Source organism: Cibotium barometz, chromosome 17 (genome assembly GCF_041138505.1).
Source record: "Cibotium barometz isolate CiBa-2024 chromosome 17, ASM4113850v1, whole genome shotgun sequence".
In the NCBI taxonomy this organism is placed as follows: Eukaryota; Viridiplantae; Streptophyta; class Polypodiopsida; order Cyatheales; family Cibotiaceae; genus Cibotium; species Cibotium barometz.
This window is the reverse complement of record NC_141062.1, coordinates 22412555-22430247: the sequence shown is the minus strand read 5'-3', so window position 1 is coordinate 22430247 and position 17693 is coordinate 22412555. Positions and strand designations below refer to the sequence as shown.

Genomic DNA, 17693 nt, shown 5'->3' with positions numbered 1-17693 from the left:
GTTCTCAAGCAGTAGAGCACCAGGTCCTGACCGTGGACGACATAGCTATCGGAGAGAGGCGGGACTGCTGGTACGCGCCCGGGCCGTCAGCCGACCACCAGGGCTGAGTGCCGTCGTCGTACGCGCGCCAAGTTGGCCGTGCATAGGAGGATTTAGTTCTGTCAGAGAACCGTTATGAGCATTTATCGTAGCACTCACCCGTTGGCGATGGGCCCCCTCCAGTGCTGAGCGAGCCCCTCCGACCTCTCCTTTTTGTCCGGCTGATTTCCCACCGAGATCCCTCCTCAAATTCTCAGTGCCCAGTGAGGTTGGTAGACCCCACTGTGCTCGCGGCGGTGAGCCTCTTCCAGCAACCTTCCTCCCCGATGGATCTCTCCCAGCAGCACCCCTCTCCGGCCTCTCCGCCTCCGCCTCCGCCTCCTCCCCCGTCCCGTCCCCGTCCCCCTCCCCTTGCCTCCTCCTCCCCCGCCCCCTCCCCCTCCTCCTCCATCCTCGCCCCCGTCTCTATCTGCAGCATCTCCTTCAGCCCCGACCTCATCAGAGCACCCCCCCCCCTCTCTCTTTCCGCCACTCCAGAGCATTCTCGTCAATCCCTTGCAACCCCCGACCCGGAGCCAAGGTAGCTGGCGAGTTTCGTCCGCCGCTTGATTTACCGCTTATCTGAGCTGATGGAGATGACCATTGTCGCCTCTCCGGTTATGGCTCTCCCGCCAGAGTCCCCAAGTGGGCCCCCTAGGATCTTGGGGCAGCCTGTGGATTATAGTTTCTTCCGATGTCAGACAGTAGCACCTATTCGGGTATGTGTGGTTTTTCACCACTCCAGATGGGAGACCCTTTACGCCAGAGAATGGCACGATGATCTTCTCTTTCTCGTTGAGTGCAGCCCCGGGGACGGAGTGGGATTTAGAGTCTGTGATAGCCGCCATCCAGGGGCAGGTGCTTGAGCTCTCCCATCATCTTCACGACCTTCGCATCACCAACGTACTCACCCATCTTTGGCCATTGGCTAGGATGGAGCTTGGAGGCTCGGGCCGCAGAGACCAAGACGGGGAGATGGTGGCCTCCAGCCCGGAGGTGCTTCTTTTTGTGTTCATGCATACTTCTGTTGCAGTACCTCTTGCCCCTTCTTACAAGTACCTCCATTGTGATCGATGGAGTCTGGAGTACGCACTCTCTCCCGCTCGGACAGAGTGGAGCTACATGGAGGACAAGATCCGCGCCCACTTGGCGCGCCTTCGCTCCAGGATAGATTATGATTATTCCCCGTCTAAACCCTCGCCCAAGACTCTCCAAGTGGAGGACATATCGGCGAGTTCCGCCTCACACAGAGATTGATATGTGGATAGTCTTGTGGAACATACAGGGTTTAGGGGGGCCTCAGTGCTTTCAGAGACGAGGTGTCCTCAGAGGAGAGCTTCAAAGACCATAATGGGGGGACCTATCGACATTCTTTTCCTCCAAGAGCATCACCTCTAGAGAGGCACACCCGCCGATGCAGGAAGATTTTACCTGGCAAGAGCCATACGTTCTGGTCTTCATCCTTCGTCCCTTCAGGGATGCAGGGAGTAGTTTGTATTTCTGTCAGCAAGCAGCTTTCGAGAGTGACATGCTCAGGAGTTATAATCCTGAGGCGGTTATTATATTGATTGGAGAGGATAGTGTTGGCTTCCTCAATGTTTATGCCCCGAACGCCACTGTAGGTAGAGCCCTCTTTTGGAGCACAGTCCATTTGGGGCTGACTTTTGGTGCATGGGTGGTGATGTCAACATGATAGTGGCAGCAGAGGACAGACTTGGAGGAGGTACGGCCACCATCTCAGGAGCAGAGTACTCTGCTTGGGAGGAGACGACATTGGTACTTAGGGGACATGACCCTTGGCATCTTCCAGAGTTTGGGCGCAGTCCCGGGAGCCTCAGCTTCTCGCGATCGGATAGGAGCTGCACCGGTCCTAACCTCTCTAGACATGACAGGTTTTACGTTGACGAGGGCTTGCAGCCATGGGGGGATGATTGGTATCTTGGCAGGCACTACCTTTTTCAGACCACGCCCCGGTTATTCTTTCCTTAGAGGACCCCTGGAGGCATGATAGGTAGGCGAGCTCTAGGATTTCGGACAGCCTCATTCAGGACCCCGAGATCTGCAATAGGATAGAGCAGATTTGGGCGGGATTGGATTTTTCCGCAGGCTCTGCTGCGTGCACATTGGATGCTGGCCTAGGGTATTTCAACGGTTTCTTGCAGGAGGCAGCCCAAAGCAGATTGGAGGGCTTTAGGGAGCAGGAGTGGAGTCTGAGGAGGAGTCTGGCCTCTTTACAGTGGCTTCAGGAGCGCTCCCTAGATAGCCCATGGATAGAGAGCCAGCTTGCTGCCGCCCGCATGGAGATTAGATCTATTGAGGAGAGGAGGGTGGAGTACAGATACCACGCCAGAGCTTCTTCTTGGACCCAGGGCGGTGACAAAGTCATAGGGATTTCTTTGAGATAGCCGGCTTCCACAGGAGGAGAGATGGTATTCGCAGGATTTGTGGAGGCGATCGAGGTTTTTGCCATGCATCAGGTTTTTGCCATGCATCAGGAGCATAGATCAACTAGCACAAGTCGTGTGGTTTTTGGGTAGGCTCTGCACCCACCCCGACTTGCGCTTAGTTGAGCCTTTCCAGTGGATTCCGAGGGGCACTCTAGTTTGCTATCTTTGTTGCCAGGTTAGCATCGGCATTTCTCTAGAGCAGTAGCTCGCCCCTCTTCGTCTGAGCATTCGGAAGAAACTTTTATACTAGAGTTCTGTGAGGCTCTCCCTGGCAGGTAGAGTGGTGGTGGTGAACCAGGTTCTTCTTGCCACCATGTGGTACATTACTTCGTGCTGGGCCTTCTCTCGAGCATGTATTGGCCAGGTACAGTGTTTGATTAGGAACTTCCTATGAGCCGGCAGTGAGACGAGAGGCCATGTAGCAGAGGGAGGCTAGGCCTCATTGACCCCGCTATTCAGAGCCGTGTCCTGTTGGGCAAGCTGATCGTTAGAGGACTCCTTCCCGGTGGTGAGCCTTGGAAGGATTTCCTCTTGGCCTAGATTTCAGCCCGCATTCCGAGTCTAGGGGGCCCTTGGCTGCAAAGTACCATATGGATTTTCATAGAGATGCGGGCCCACGGTTTTAGTCCAGCTTTTGAGGACAGATTTGCAGCCAGCTTTAGGCCGCCCTAAGGCAGCTAGCTCCAACAAGCTCTGAGGAGCGGCTTCGGCAGCCTTTGGTGTGGAACCCCTTGATCCGTTTACCCGGTGGCCACATGTTAGGGGCCCGACCTCATCTATCATGGGGCGCCTTGAGCACAGGACCAGCCACGTCCCTTGGAGATTGGATCGCACACATGCAATTACCCCGGGAGGTGTAAGAGAGAGGCCTGGTGTCATGTGCATAGTGTGTATCTACCGTGTGCTACACGCACACAAGACTAGCTTAGGTTTCGGGAAGCTTGGAGCTCGGCAGGCTGATTGGCGAGCTGGGCTAGGGATAGACTAATGGGCGGGCACCCAAGTATGGACAGGCGGGAGCCCAAGTGTGGACGTCCGATGACCGGCCAAGAGCCTATAAAAGGGTGGCCAAGATTAGTCATTAGTCATATAGAGTCTCGCGTGTCTTTGTGAGAGCTCTATGGTCAGGAGCTTGGATCTAGTGCAGACGTGCACCTGCTTCATGTAGCCGAGGCCGGCAGCAGTCTCGAGGTCCGCGAGGGTAGCTTCGTGGCGGTCTTGTGTCCCAAGTAAATGATGTCTGTCATGAAAAACTCACATTTACTTAATTTAGCATATAGTTGATTCTGTCTTAAAATAGTTAAGACAATCGTGAGGTGTCTAACATGATCCTCAAGAGTACGACTATATATCAAAATATCATCCAGGAACACAACCACAAATTTTCCCGAATGTTCACGAAAAAGATCGTTCATCATTTGCTGGAAAGTGGCTGGAGCATTGGTTAACCCAAAAGGTAATACGAGAAATTCGTAATGGCCATACCTAGTCCGAAAGGAAATGAGGCATCCCACTGCCTAGCTGTAAATGCCGGCCTCAAAAGGGTCTCCAATATCATGCATAGTAAGCCGTACACCTGGTTCTACGGGAGTAGAAATGGGCTTACATTCATCCATGTGAAACCTTTTTAGCAAACTTTTTATGTACTTAGTTTGCTGCATAACAATGCCATCATCTGTATGCATAAACTGTATGCCGAGATAGTAGTGTAAAGGCCCTAAATCTGACATATCAAATTCAGCTTTCAAATCAGCTTTGAAATCTGAAATTTGTGCTTTGCTAGTACCTGTAATGAGCATGTCATCTACATACAAGATGACTATGAGAATATCGGCATCGGTTTTCTTCACATACAATGTGCTTTCAGCTGGACTATTCTCATAACCTTGGCTGGTTAGATGAGCATGTATCTTATCATACCAAGCTCTTGGAGCTTGCTTTAACCCATACAATGCTTTGTGCAACCTGCATACTTTATGTTCCTCACCAGGAACTACAAAACCAATGGGCTGATTTACATATACTTCCTCCTGTAAATCCCCATTTAAGAATGCAGTTTTGATGTCCAATTGATGCACTTTCCATCCTTTATGGGCAGCCAATGCAATCACTGATCTTATTGTTGTCATTCTCGAAGTAGGAGCAAAAGTCTCTTCATAATCTATTCCCTTTTTCTGGGAGTAGCCTTTAGCCACAAGTCTTGCTTTGTACCTGTCAATAGTACCATCAGACTTTCTTTTGACTTTGTACACCCACTTTGTTCCAATTACATGCTTGCCTTTAGGCAATTCCACAAGATCCCATGTATTGTTCTTCATTATAGAAGAAATTTCAGCTTGCATAGCTTGCAACCAATGCTCATTCTCATGTGCTTCTTCATAAGAAGAAGGCTCTTCTGAATCAAAGAGACCACCCATTGCGAATGCAAACTCCCCACGATGTGCATTCAAAGTATGGCTGGAACTAGCCCTTGTTCTACCTGTGAGTGGAGCTGCAAGTTTGCTTTCTTGCAAAGTTTTCAGCAACCATCTTGGTACTGACTTGGCTGTGTCTATGGCTGTTTGCTCTTCCCTGACAAGATCATCTATTCTTCCATAGAAGGGGGCTGAATGGCTGACTGTTCCACATGTTCGACATGAGGATTTTCTTGTGTAGGGGCTGGCTGATTTGAATCCCCCCTAATTGCAATGGGTAAAAGTCCATCAAACATGTCCTGTATGCTTGTATCATTGCTTTTATACAAGCTATACATGGGCTGTTCTGAATTTTCAGCAAATACCACATCTCTACTGACAAAAATCCTTTGTGTAGTTGGATTATAAAGACGGTATCCTTTGCTTTCATTGCTGTAGCCCACAAAAATGCATTTAATTGCTTTGTCATCTAGCTTTGTTTGGAGTTGTTCTGGCACATGTGCATATGCCAAACACCCAAATGTACGCATATAATCCACTGTTGGCTTTCGGCTATACCAAGCCTCAAATGGTGTTATGGTTTTCAAAGCTTTTGTTGGACACCTGTTCAACACATGAGCTGCACACATTATAGCTTCCATCCAAAATTTGTGAGGCAACTTTTGTGCTTTCACCATGCATCTTGCCATCTCCATGAGAGATCTATTTTTCCTTTCAGCTACACCATTCTGCTGCGGTGTATAAGGCACAGTACATTGGTGTTTGATGTCCTTTTGAAGCATATAATCCTTGAATGCATTTGACATGTATTCTCCACCTCTATCTGAGCGGAGTGTTTGGACTTTACATCCACACATATTTTCAGCCATTGCTACAAAGTGTCGAAAGCATGTAAACACATTTGCTTTCGCTTTCAAGGGGTAAGCCCAAGCAAACCTGGAGTAGTCATCAATGAATGTGACGAAGTAAAGATGCCCCCCTATGGATGGTGTCCGCATTGGACTATATACATCACTATGTATAAGCTGTAATTTACTTTCAGCTCTAACAGCTCTATCTTTGGGGAATGGTTTTCGTTGCATCTTTCCCAAAATACACCCCTCACATACATGTCTTGGTGGAGACTCAAGAGGCGGCATATTATCAACCATATGATGCTTCTGCAAAAGCATCAAACTCTGAAAATTTACATGCCCAAAACGAGCATGCCATAGCTCTGCATCATGCATAGCAGGAGTGTGGGCAGCCACTGTATTTGCATCATAAGTGCGCTTGTCATAGCTGTCCAGCTTATACAAGTCTTTGTATCGTGTTCCAAAGTGACTATTTCATAACCCTTTGATGGGTCTCTTACCAAACACTTCCCATCTTCAAATTCAACCTTTAAACCTTGGTCGTTTATGGCTGAGACGGAGAGCAGATTTTTCTTTATCCCTGGAACATACAATACATTTTTCATACATATATTGGCACCATTGGCTGCAATAAGTATGACATTACCAATTCCCTTTACTGGATATGTGGTATGATCTGCACATGATACAGTGCGGCCATTTGAAGCGTAAACCAAGTGCTGAAATACATCTTTGCATGAAGTGATGTGGCTCGAAGCACCACTATCAAAATACCATGATGCATTCTGTTTGTTAGATGCAATGCAAGACATATCAGTGTTTGAAGCACTTGGTGTGTCACTAGTGCATGTGACCAAAAAAGTGTGCTCTTCCTGGATTACATTAGCTGTTTTCTGTGCTTTGTCATCAGAAGAGTCTGCTATTGCATTGCCTGCTTCTTTCCTTTTCTCTTTTGCAATCCGCTTCCTACATTCACTGATGTAGTGTCCAGGCTTATGGCAGTAGTGACATTTGCCCTTCTTTTTGGGCTTGTTTGCATCCCCTTTGTCGGACTTTTCACCACTAGAAGAGGGCCATGACCAGCCTTGCTAGACTGTTGTCTCCCATGCCTAAAGCTCTTTGCTTTACCTTTATCCTTGGCTGTAAATGCCTTTTCTCCACCACGGTTGCTCGATAAGTTTGCTCTTGTTTGTTCTTCCTGCAAGAGTAAACCCACGAGCTCTTCAAAAGTGACGGGATCAGCACCTCCTCTCATTGAGAGGTTGAGAGAGGTGTGAAAGCCCAAGTAGGAAGGCGGTAAAGAATGAAGAGTGTTGGTGACCATCTGTCTATCTGGGATAACCTCATCAATGTTGAGCAATTGTTCCTGCAAATCTTTCACTTTGGTGAGATGATCTGCCATGGAGTCACCCTCATCCATAGAAAGAAGATCCAATTGCCTCTTCAAGTAGGCAACTCTTGCCTCGTTGCGTACCTGATACATTGCTTCTTCCAATGTGTCCCATGCAAGCTTCGATGTCTTGCAAGAACGAATGTGCGGAATAATAGTCCTTTTCACTGAAAGGGCTATCAATGACATGGCCTGTGCATCTCTAGAGTCCCATTTCTTCTGCTCTTGTGTGGGAGCAGGATCTACATCAGGAGCTCTTTGAGCACCTCCCCTTTGAGGCGTGGCTGGCTGTATGGTAAGTGGGCGTGTGTCATCACCACACACGATGCCCCAAAGCCCTTTGGCTACCAGCAAATTACGGATCATGAAACTCCAGAGGGAGTAGTTAGATCCATCCAGCTTGTCCTCCTGGGTGAGCACACCAAATACATCTGTAGCATTCTGTGCCATGTCAACAAAATATATCTGCAAGCAAACCAAGCACCAATGTGCACTGCCAGGCAACCAAATGTCCTGTGCAAATGTATGCCTGCAAACCAAAGCAAGTGTAAACCTGCACCAAATTGTCCAATTACACCCAATGTGTATACATACGCGACAAATCGCAGCTGTAATGCCCAATTACATGCTCCAATCTGAAAATCCCCAATTTTTATGCACTCCAATCGCTTCAATGTGCATCTAATTGGCCAATTTCCACAAAAGCCCCAAATTTCTGCAAGTGAAAGAGATTCAATTTGCTGATTTTGACCTCAATTTTGAAAACCCCCAAATTTTTGCAAATGAAAGAGGTTCAATTTGCTGATTTTGACCTCAATTTTGAAAACCCCCAAATTGCACCTGCAATTTTCTTTGAATTTGACTTGCACAGAAGTTTCTGCAAAATCTGCATATGACCTGCACTGGAATGGCTGCAAAATCTGTATTTGTATTTGACCAAAAATGTGTACAGAGAAATACCTTCAGGCAAGGGCAGCAGGCTTGGAGCAGACAGTCTAATAGAGCTAACGGGCGTTGGAGGGAGCCAGCAGGGCGGCAGATGGCTGTGGGCAGCCGACGGGGAGCTGGAGCTGGAGCTTACCGAGCTGATGGGATAGGCGGGGGCGGCAGCCGTAGGCAAGCTGCACCAGGGCCCGGCGGCAACGGAACACAGAACGGGCGGCAGCCGTCGAGTCGTCGTCGTCGTTGCAGCTGGGCAGGTGTCGGGTGAGTCGGCAGACGGAGGCGGGCGCTCAGAGCAAGGCGAGCACGGCTTTGGCCGCAGGTAAGTCGGAATGGGCGTCACCTGGGCACGAGTCGCTGGCGAGAGCGAACGGATGGACGAACAGAGCAGTAGCCGGAACGAAACATGTCGACGGAGCAGAATGGGGGGTCGATGCTCGGCGACGAAGGCCGGAAGGGATCAGAACACTGACGTGCCTCTGGGCGACCGGATGGGAGCGCTGACGGCGAGGGTGGCCGGAACCGTGACGGAGCTGGGCGGCGGCGGTACTGGGTGCCGGCTGGAGATGGCAGAGCCGCCCGCGAGCTGGGCGGTGGTAGTGGGCTCCCCACTAGTGCCGCCCGTTTCTGGCGGCCAGACGGTGGAGCAACGGCAGAACGACCGGACGGACGGCGACGAAATATCGCAGGCGATGGAAAAGCACAGCGTCGACGGAATTTCGCAAGTTTCTTCCAGCAGCAGAATTTGGCCAGCTCCCAGCTTTGATACCAAATGTTGGGTGTTGGACTCACACACTCAGACACACAGACCTGCACATTAGGGTTAGGTGCAGGGTAGAATAGCTCACACACAGAAATGAGAGAGAGAGAGGGAGAGCCAAAAGTGTGGTATCCACAAAATGCAAGTCAACCCTTGCATGTGTGCCACATCCATATAATATAGAAGTACAAAATATTATATGTTAGAGTGTCCTTTCACACTTGATGTCCAAGGGGAAAAACCACATGGGAAAAAGTGCCCTTGGTTAAGCCCTGTTCACACATAGCACTACCATAAGTGAGCATATGCCTACAAAGAGGAACAACACATCTCTTCCATGAACATCCTCCCGTGCATCTTAGCTTGATCTTCTGTATCCAAGTCTCGCCACAGCTCTAGACATGCGGTGAGGTGACGGTGCTGGAGATGCCACCGGCCACAGCTCCAGGCATGCCATCAACCAGGCCCTGATCATGGACCGTGGTTCCTTTGTAGAGCACCCCCGGTCCTTCGACTGAGCTCTCTGCAGAAACTCGGTAAGAACCTGCACCATAGCTCTCTGCAGAAGGTCACCCACCTGGCTGCTTCCACACATGCAGCCGCCACCAGCATGTGGACTGCTCCACGCTGCAAAGGGTTCCCGCCTGGCTGCTTCCACACACGCAGCCGCCATGTGCGCTTCTTGAAAATGTCAGCAATCCACCCAATCTTTGCAAGATCTTCAATGAGAAATTCTAGGCTATGGGATGCCATACAATTTGCGGGGACTCATCCTCTAGCATTCGTCCCATAGAGACAGTTGCTCTCAGTATCAGTGACCACGTGCACTATGTTTTGTGGGTATATCTCCATGATAGCCTCTCGCAGGTGTCGCCATATAAACTTGTGTCACCATTGTCCTAGGCACAGATGCATCAATGGCATGCAAAAAAATAGTGCCCTTGTAAGAGGACACCAAAACATTGTACACATTCCTCTTGCATATATCCGACCACCCATCACATAACAATGTGCAACCATACTTGGTCCAAGTGGCTTTTAATGGCTCCATCTCCACCTCCAATGGTTGTTGCTCTCTCCTGAGCTCTTTAGAGCGCAAGGTCTCATAGGAGGGTCCCTCCCACTCACATCCAATGCGGCTGATTGCCCTCATGGCCTTTTTCCATTGTGGGGTGTGCACAATGTGAAAAGTCAAAGCGCATTGGATGAAAAGCCTAGTGAGTTCCCTAGTTGCATCATTAATTGCCTACTTTTGCATGCTTGCTTGAATGCTTGCTCTCTTTAGGGAGACCCTAGGTCCTGCAGGCAAAGGGCTTCGTGTTGCTGTGGGAGTGGAAATAGCGCCCCGAATCCTGCTTGGCTCTGTGCACCCTCCTTTGAGTCCAACTGTGTTCTCTTTGATGCATCACCTGTATCCACCCTAGCATCAATATCCTTAGGCAAACTTCCGCAACCGCGTCTTGCCAATTGCTGGCTTTTCCATTCTTGTAGCTTGGCTTTGATGTTTGTAGGCACCAATTTTGCATGCACCAATGCTTTCCCCAGTTTAAACCTAAGAAATGGGCCTTAGCATGGATTATAGTACCTCCTAAGTAAACCCTGCAAAAATTACATTTGGGTGCCTGAACCACCATATCTTGATACAGGAGTGACATGGGCCCACATGGCATCCCTAGTGCAAGGCATCTTGAAAGGCAAGGCAAGATTGGCACCTTGGCATAAAAATCCCAAAATTTCAAAATCTGTGTGTGTGTGTGTTTTTGCAAAATCGAAGAAAAAAGGCACAAATTAGCACAACTAACCTTAGAGATGGTGGGCATGGAAGCTGAGAAGTGTGGGAGGAGCTGGAAGGGGCTGATTTTTGCAACGTAGTAGCTTCTTTGTTGGTTTTCGTAGGTGAAGGTAGATATTTTTTTGAAAACGAGTTCTCTGGATTAAAAAAATGCCCAAATCGTATGATAACAGGTGGGAGGGAAAGAAACACGTTTCGTTCGAAAGAAACATTTCTGAAACATTTCGTTTCATAAAAAATGAATGAAATGCGTTTCTTTGCTACTATGGTGAGTAGCAACCCATGAGCTGGCACTCTCACGTGAACAACAGATCAAGTAAGCTCAAGGAAGGTGGACAAAAGGTTGCATATTGGACCATTGGTTGAGTAGCCCTAAAAAGGTAGATATTTGTATAATAGTCCCTTTCTTTCCCCATTTAGTCATGTGATCCTCCTCTGAGGTTACCAAGCGCAAGAGCATTTAGGAGCATCAAAGACCAAGTCATCATGACTTTGCTTCAATGCATGACAAAGGTAAGAGAGTAGCTACAAAAAAAAACAATTGCAAGACAAGGTATTCTAGAGGCTGCAGTAGACGAATTGTTTTGACAAGGAACTGATCGAAGCAACAAGATTGGCTATGGTTAGTCTAGATACCACAGGAGAGAGTCATCAAGTAGAGGAAGGAGACATTGGAAGGTCCAGGTCAAGAATCTATATCATTCATTTCTCAATTCCATGATAAAGCAAATACGTCAAAAGGTGGGGGCCCTTTAATGCATAGCAAAGATCACCTTGGGAACATCATGCCTCGAGAATAATGCAACCCACTTTGGGTTTGGGTGGAGAAGCCTGGGGAGTGAGCCAAACTCGGGGAATGGTGAGTTGATGGTGAGGCTAAGGTGTGTCCTCATGCGCTAATTGTTGGGGAGAGGTAATCCTCATCGAAGGTGGAGTGGTTAGGTATGACTTGATAAGCATCACAATGCAGGCAATTAATGGGAAGATTAATGCCAGAATGAACAACTGTGGGCAATTCTACAACTCAAAGCTGGGACAGATTTGGTGGAGGGTGGTTGTGAGTAGGAACGTGCAAGATGGTACTCTCAGGTGAACAACAGATCCCTCTGAAGTTGGGCTAGGCCCAAAGCCACATACTCCTCGAGGGGTTGCCCACGACTTTGAGAGGTGAGAGATCAATGTGCCACTTGTGCTTGTGGAAGCCAACTATCCTCATCCGCTATTGGGGGAGGGGTAATCCTCATTAAAGGTGGAGCGGCTAGGTAGCAAGTGGCCATGGTCTCCCACTATAAAAGCCATCTTTGGCAATTCTACAATTCAAAGGTGGCACAAAGCTTTGGTGGGAGAGGGTGGTTGTGAGTAGGAACCCATGAGCTGGTACTCTCATGAACAACAGATCAAGTAAGCCGGAAAACAGGTCTAGCATGTTGGACTATTGGTTGAGTAGCCCTAAAAAGGTAGATGTTTATATAAATAGGCCCTTTCTTTCCCCATTTCAGTCATTTGATCCACATGTCAGGTCACCAAGTGTCAGCAAGAGCATCAAAGACCAAGACATCATGACTTTGCTTCAATGCATTACAAAGGTAAGAGTCTAGCAACAAAAAATGGAAGGACAAGGATATTATAGAGATTGGAGTAGACAAGTTGTTTTGACAGGAACTGCTCGGATCAGTAAGAGTGGCTATGGTTAGTCTAGATACCACAGGAGAGAGTCATCAAGGAAAGGAAGGAGACATCGGAATCAAGGCCAAGAATCTATCTTATGCATTTCTCAATTCCATTATAAAGCAAATACATTTGAAGGTGAGGCCCAAGGATTACTAGGGGAATACCATGCCTTGAGAAGAATGCAACCCACTCTAGGTCCTGGTGGAGAGTCCGGGAAGTGAACCAGTCCCGGGGAGGCCGAGTTGATGGTGAGGCTACGGTGTCTAAGGTGTGCCAACACCACCCCCCTCCACCCCCCCCCCCCCCCCCCAAACCGCCACCCCTCATCGCCCCACCCCGGTTGGCAACTCCCGACAAGGAAGTTCTCCAATGATGTTGCATGCGCGGAAGCCTTGCCTAAGCTTGATTAAAAGAACAAGACACTGATTTAAACATGATTAAGACAGAGAGAGAAGAAGAGAGAGATAGGTGTCATGGTTTTCTGTATTTAATATGGTACAAAAAGGTTGCTTTAATGCTTGTACATGCTTAGGCCCTTGGTCAGCCCCAAAGGGGTGACCTCTAGCCCCTTCTAGATGATGAATGATGACTTCTACTTCTTGTGATGCTGAAATGACTTGATCATTGCTGAATATGAGGACTTATGCTTATATATTGCCAGCATATACTGCTGTCAGCCAGTATTTGGACATGAACTTAGGCATAAAATGTCATAAAAATCAGCGTTTTCTTCTGATGCTGGATCCACTTGGCTGGCCTTCAACAGGACATTGCCGACTGTTGCTAGGGTCCCAGAGTTGGCTGCCAACTGCTGCCCAAGGGCATGTATGGCTGCCGAGTGGTATGATCTTATACTGATGCTTATGCTAATGCTAATGCTACTGATGCTACTGATGGTAATGTTGCTACTGCTGATTATGGTTCTGATGAAGCTGATGTTGATGACCTACATGCTGTCCTAACTGATGATTAATAAGGGATTAAGATTGTTCATGCTGAGCCATGGCATGGGCGTGCACATGACATCCCCTCCTGCTAAACTTGATGATGGGGTGGACACTATGTCCTCCTTCCTCCCTGGACTGCTACTAACTTTGACCTTCTACTTAACTGACTTTGACTTTAACTAATATTTTTGTTTGAACACCTTCACTCCTCATCTCCACTCCAAGTCTTGCTAAAGAACTGGGCATCTGTTCCACTGTTGTCTCCATGCCTTCTTTTCCCTTACCCTTAACACAACGGTGGGTCACATGCCGGAACTGATTATGCCTGTTGCTAGGCCTTTGGAACTGATCTAAGAGCTTAATGATGTACTAGTTCTGCGTACATACCCTCAGGGAATGCTTCCTCTAGCTTCGCTTGTTGCAGACCACTCCATCTGCTACCTTGCTGCATTCTTCTGTTGGAACTGTGCACCTTCCTTAGGACTTTGCTTAGTGGGCTCAACCTGAATGCTCTGATACCAATGTTGGATGTGCGGAAGCCTTGCTGTAATGATCCACAACCCTAAGCCTGATTCAGAACAAGATGCTGATTTAAACATGATTAAGATAGAGGAGAGAAGAACAGAGAGATTGGTGTCAAGGTTGTCTATTTTATATAGTACAAAAAGGTTGCTTTAATGCTTGTACATGCTTAGGCACTTGGTCAAAGGGGTGACCTATGGCCCCTTCTACATGATGAATGATGACTTTTACTTCTTGTGATGCTGAAATGACTTGATCTTTGCTGAATATGAGGACTTATGCTTATATACTGGTAGAGGATGCTGGTCAGCTCATATACTGCTGTTGGCCAGTATTTAGACATGAACTTTGGCATAAAATGTCATAAAAATTAGCGCTTTCTTGTGATGCTGGATCCACTTGGCTGGCCTTCAACAGGACACTGCTGATTGGTACCCTACACCCTCAATGCTGATGATGGTGATGCTATTGATGATGATATTATACTGATGCTTATGCTGATGCTACTGATGGTAATGTTGCTATTGCTGATGATGGTTGTGATGAAGCTGATGTTGATGACCTATATGCTGTCCTAACTGATGATTAATCAAGGATTAAGACTATTCATGCTGGAGATTAGCTATGGCACGGGCGAGCATGTGTCAAGTGAGACATGCAACACCCAAATGGAGGGGATCCCCACGGCTCTTGCTGTCGTGGTGAGCACAAAAGGGTGGGGGAAATTCAGGACCTTGCCCAAAGAGCACCCTAATGTTGGAAGAGGCGTATGGTACTCTTTGTGAAGACTGGGGAAAGCAAACTGTCACAAGGAAGCCAGTAGCGGCCACCAGTGGGTCAGAATCTGGGGAAAAACTGTGTTTCCGTGGTATGGAGTAAGGGGTAGTTGAGGGTTGTCTTGGTTGGACGGATTGACTGCAATGGAGTTCACCTGAAGGGTGGAGCCAAAGGGGCCCGCAATTATAAAGCAGCTCTACTTGTGGCAAAGCAGTGCCAGGGAAGAAAACAGGGTGTCTGGCAAGAGGCGAAGGTGACCGGGCAAAACTGAAGGTGAAAGCGACCTTTTTTTTGTGGGAGAGAGAGAGAGAGAGAGAGAGAGAGAGAGAGAGAGAGAGGCAAAACAGGACTGAGGAGGGGGTGGAAAGGCAGTGAAGGAGCGGGTGATGAGGGGGGTGGAGCTGGCCCGCAAGGCTACCACGCAACTATAGTGCTGGTTTGGAGCTCCCCTGTGCTTGAGCCACGACCAACTCTGATTGCTTTATCACCCAAGTGTGGTGTCCCATACCAGAGAGCCCACTCTCGGTGTGACTGAGGCGTGGCCAACTCTGATTGTGCTCGTCACCCAAGCTGTGGTGTTCCATACCAGAGAGCCTACTATCAGAGCGTAGGGCTAGAACTTTGTCTTGTTCCCCAGGGACTTGGAAGTTGGGAGTTCTCTTGGTGAGTTATCCCATCCACTCACTTATAGAGGCTTTGAGTCCATAATAAAAGCATCGTTCTTTTGAAGCAGTGTCCTCAAGTGACTCTAACAGTGTTTGCAGTTACTATTAGCCTACTGCCATCAATTAGTCATTGTCCAACAGGTTGTTGAAGGCATCTCTTGTTGAGTTTTTCTTGAGATACAGTGTGTGTTTTGTGCTAAGGGGGCATGCTTTGTGATCACCCTGTCCGAAACCTAAAGTGACCAATGCAGAAGGGTCAGCCATTGTATATATATATATGGGGTATTGAGCTGTGAGGAGATTTCACAGATGTACTCATCACTTAGCCAATTTGTGGAGGAGGCTGGAGCTGAGTGGCACAGCCTTTAAGCACAGGGTGCAGTTCTGTGTATTGTGATGCAATGATTGATGGTTGGGGGCTGGATTTGAAGAGTTGTGAAACCTTAGGAATGTGAAAACTGGTCTGTCCTGCTTGACCACAGTCTTGGGCATATGGTGTGAAAGGTGCTTGCATGCATGAGTTCTGAGTGGCAACATATGATGATTTTGTGCATATTTTTTCGTGACTAAAAGGTGGATTGTTGTTTTGATAATTTCGCGTCGTAAATTAACATGCCATACTGAACGTTCACTAAGTGGGCTTGTCTTGCATGGGTTATGCAGGAGGTGTGCATGTTGGGTGTTAAACTGATGTTTTCTCTGGCTTGTTTTGCATTTTATGTTGGGTGTTAAACTGATGTTTTCTCTGGCTTGTTTTGCATTTTATGTTGCAGTATTATTTTGATCCTGTGTCAAAGCGCCGTTGTCGATCCCAAAAAGAAGTGTTTTCTTTTCTGGAGACTGGCAAACTTGGCAGGTACAAGAGGCGGCCGAAACTTCAACCTGTGAAAAAGCTGTTAGGAACACAGACTCATCTGGGGCAACAGGCCAATGATACGGGTGAAATTACAATTATAAATAAGAGGGAAACTCCTGGCATTAGATCGAGTGCACTATCCCAACAAAATGCTCAAGAGAACACATCTGGCCCCCTTGCCATCTCTCCTGGCGCAGGCCAAATGGGAATTGTTAGTAACATGTTCTTGCCTTATCGACCTGGCCAACCTTCAGAGTGGCTAGTGTATGAGAGCCTGGCAAATTCGCCGCGTCCAGTGCTGGAGCATTACCGTCTTACGGACCCCAATTCAAGCAAACCAAATGGTGAAAGAGGTTCTGCTCAGTGGCCACGGTTCCTTGGTAATTCAGAAAGCTCCATGAAGTCCTTTGTTGACAGGTTCGAAATGGGAAAAGCAGCAGAAAAGGGGAGCAAAGAAGATGGTCCAGGCGGTAGATTGGTTTCTGCAAGGGAGCCTCGTGTTACTGAGGTGGCACCAAAGCGTGCAAGGAAGTCCTCCAAAAGGGCTTCTGGTTCTTCTTGATTTGGTGTGTATGCATGCTTCATATTCTCCAGGTACCGAGCATTTCGCATTCATAATATCAGCAGGTGGATCTGGTCCCTTCGCATGTCTTACATGTGTGTCTCAACCCATCATCTTACAAGTAGTCAATCAGTTGTGTTACCTTCAGTTTTCTTGTAGTAATCTTACTGATGCCGTTGCTGTTTTAGGGTCTTTCCAAGATGACCCTTCCGTTCATAAAGACTCAAGTATTTCTAGAAGAATTTACCCTTTTTACTGTCAGGAATAAGTTCTGTTGCATTTAGTGCTTGGTTACATTCTATTGGCAGATTATGTTCTATAGACTGTTTAGGCTAGTGCATCAATGTACTGTACTGTTGTATTGTTGCTTTGGAGGGCATGGATGTCCATCCTTGAGCTGCACAAAGGAAAGATGGATACCAAGCTCGCTGGACAAAGTAAACACACTGGATGCAATTCCAAACTGATGGTGGCTTGACCAATTAAACACACTTGATGCAATTCCAAACTGATGGTGGCTTCAGACAAACCTCCTGCCCCTTCCCATGAATACTGCTGACAGGTTTTGTGATGGAGTTGTGGGAGGGTGGTGGCTGCAAAGGGCTGCCAAATTTTATTGCAGGATGTAACATGGAGTTGCCATTTGAAGCCACTCTAATTGACACAAGTCAGCTCCAATATGGGCCTTATCTTTTTTGTAGGATGAACTGGGCAGGTTTTCTAATTGACTTAGTAATGTTCCTAGGCTGCAGTATTAAAATATGCATGATGATTATGGTACATGTGTTGCTTATAGTTTTAATGGCGTGGTGTGCTGGTTTCTTGGAAGTCATTGTCCAATACTTCCAATAGCGCATTGTAAGTTTACATCTATTTGATTAAGTGTTGGTGGGGGTGTGTATGCAGTGAGATTCAAAGGTATGTGTTAGTCTAGTGTAATCATTGGGGCATCCAGGAATTTGTATTTCTTTAGCCCAAAGAAAGCACCATCATTTGACTGGGGATTGGAAGGGTTT

The 17693-nt window shown here is 47.7% G+C and overlaps 1 protein-coding gene across 1 annotated transcript in view; it reads left to right on the top strand.

Annotated features, from left to right (window-relative positions):
- The window catches only part of LOC147629790 (uncharacterized), a 40989-nt gene extending 23510 nt beyond the window's left edge, over positions 1-17479 (top strand). Inside the window, exon 3 of the mRNA XM_086811315.1 lies at positions 16033-17479. Coding sequence (XP_086667441.1) covers positions 16033-16677 — 645 coding nt within the window. The 3' untranslated portion in view covers positions 16678-17479. The remainder of the gene's footprint in view (positions 1-16032) is intronic.
- The last annotated feature ends 214 nt before the right edge of the window (positions 17480-17693 follow it).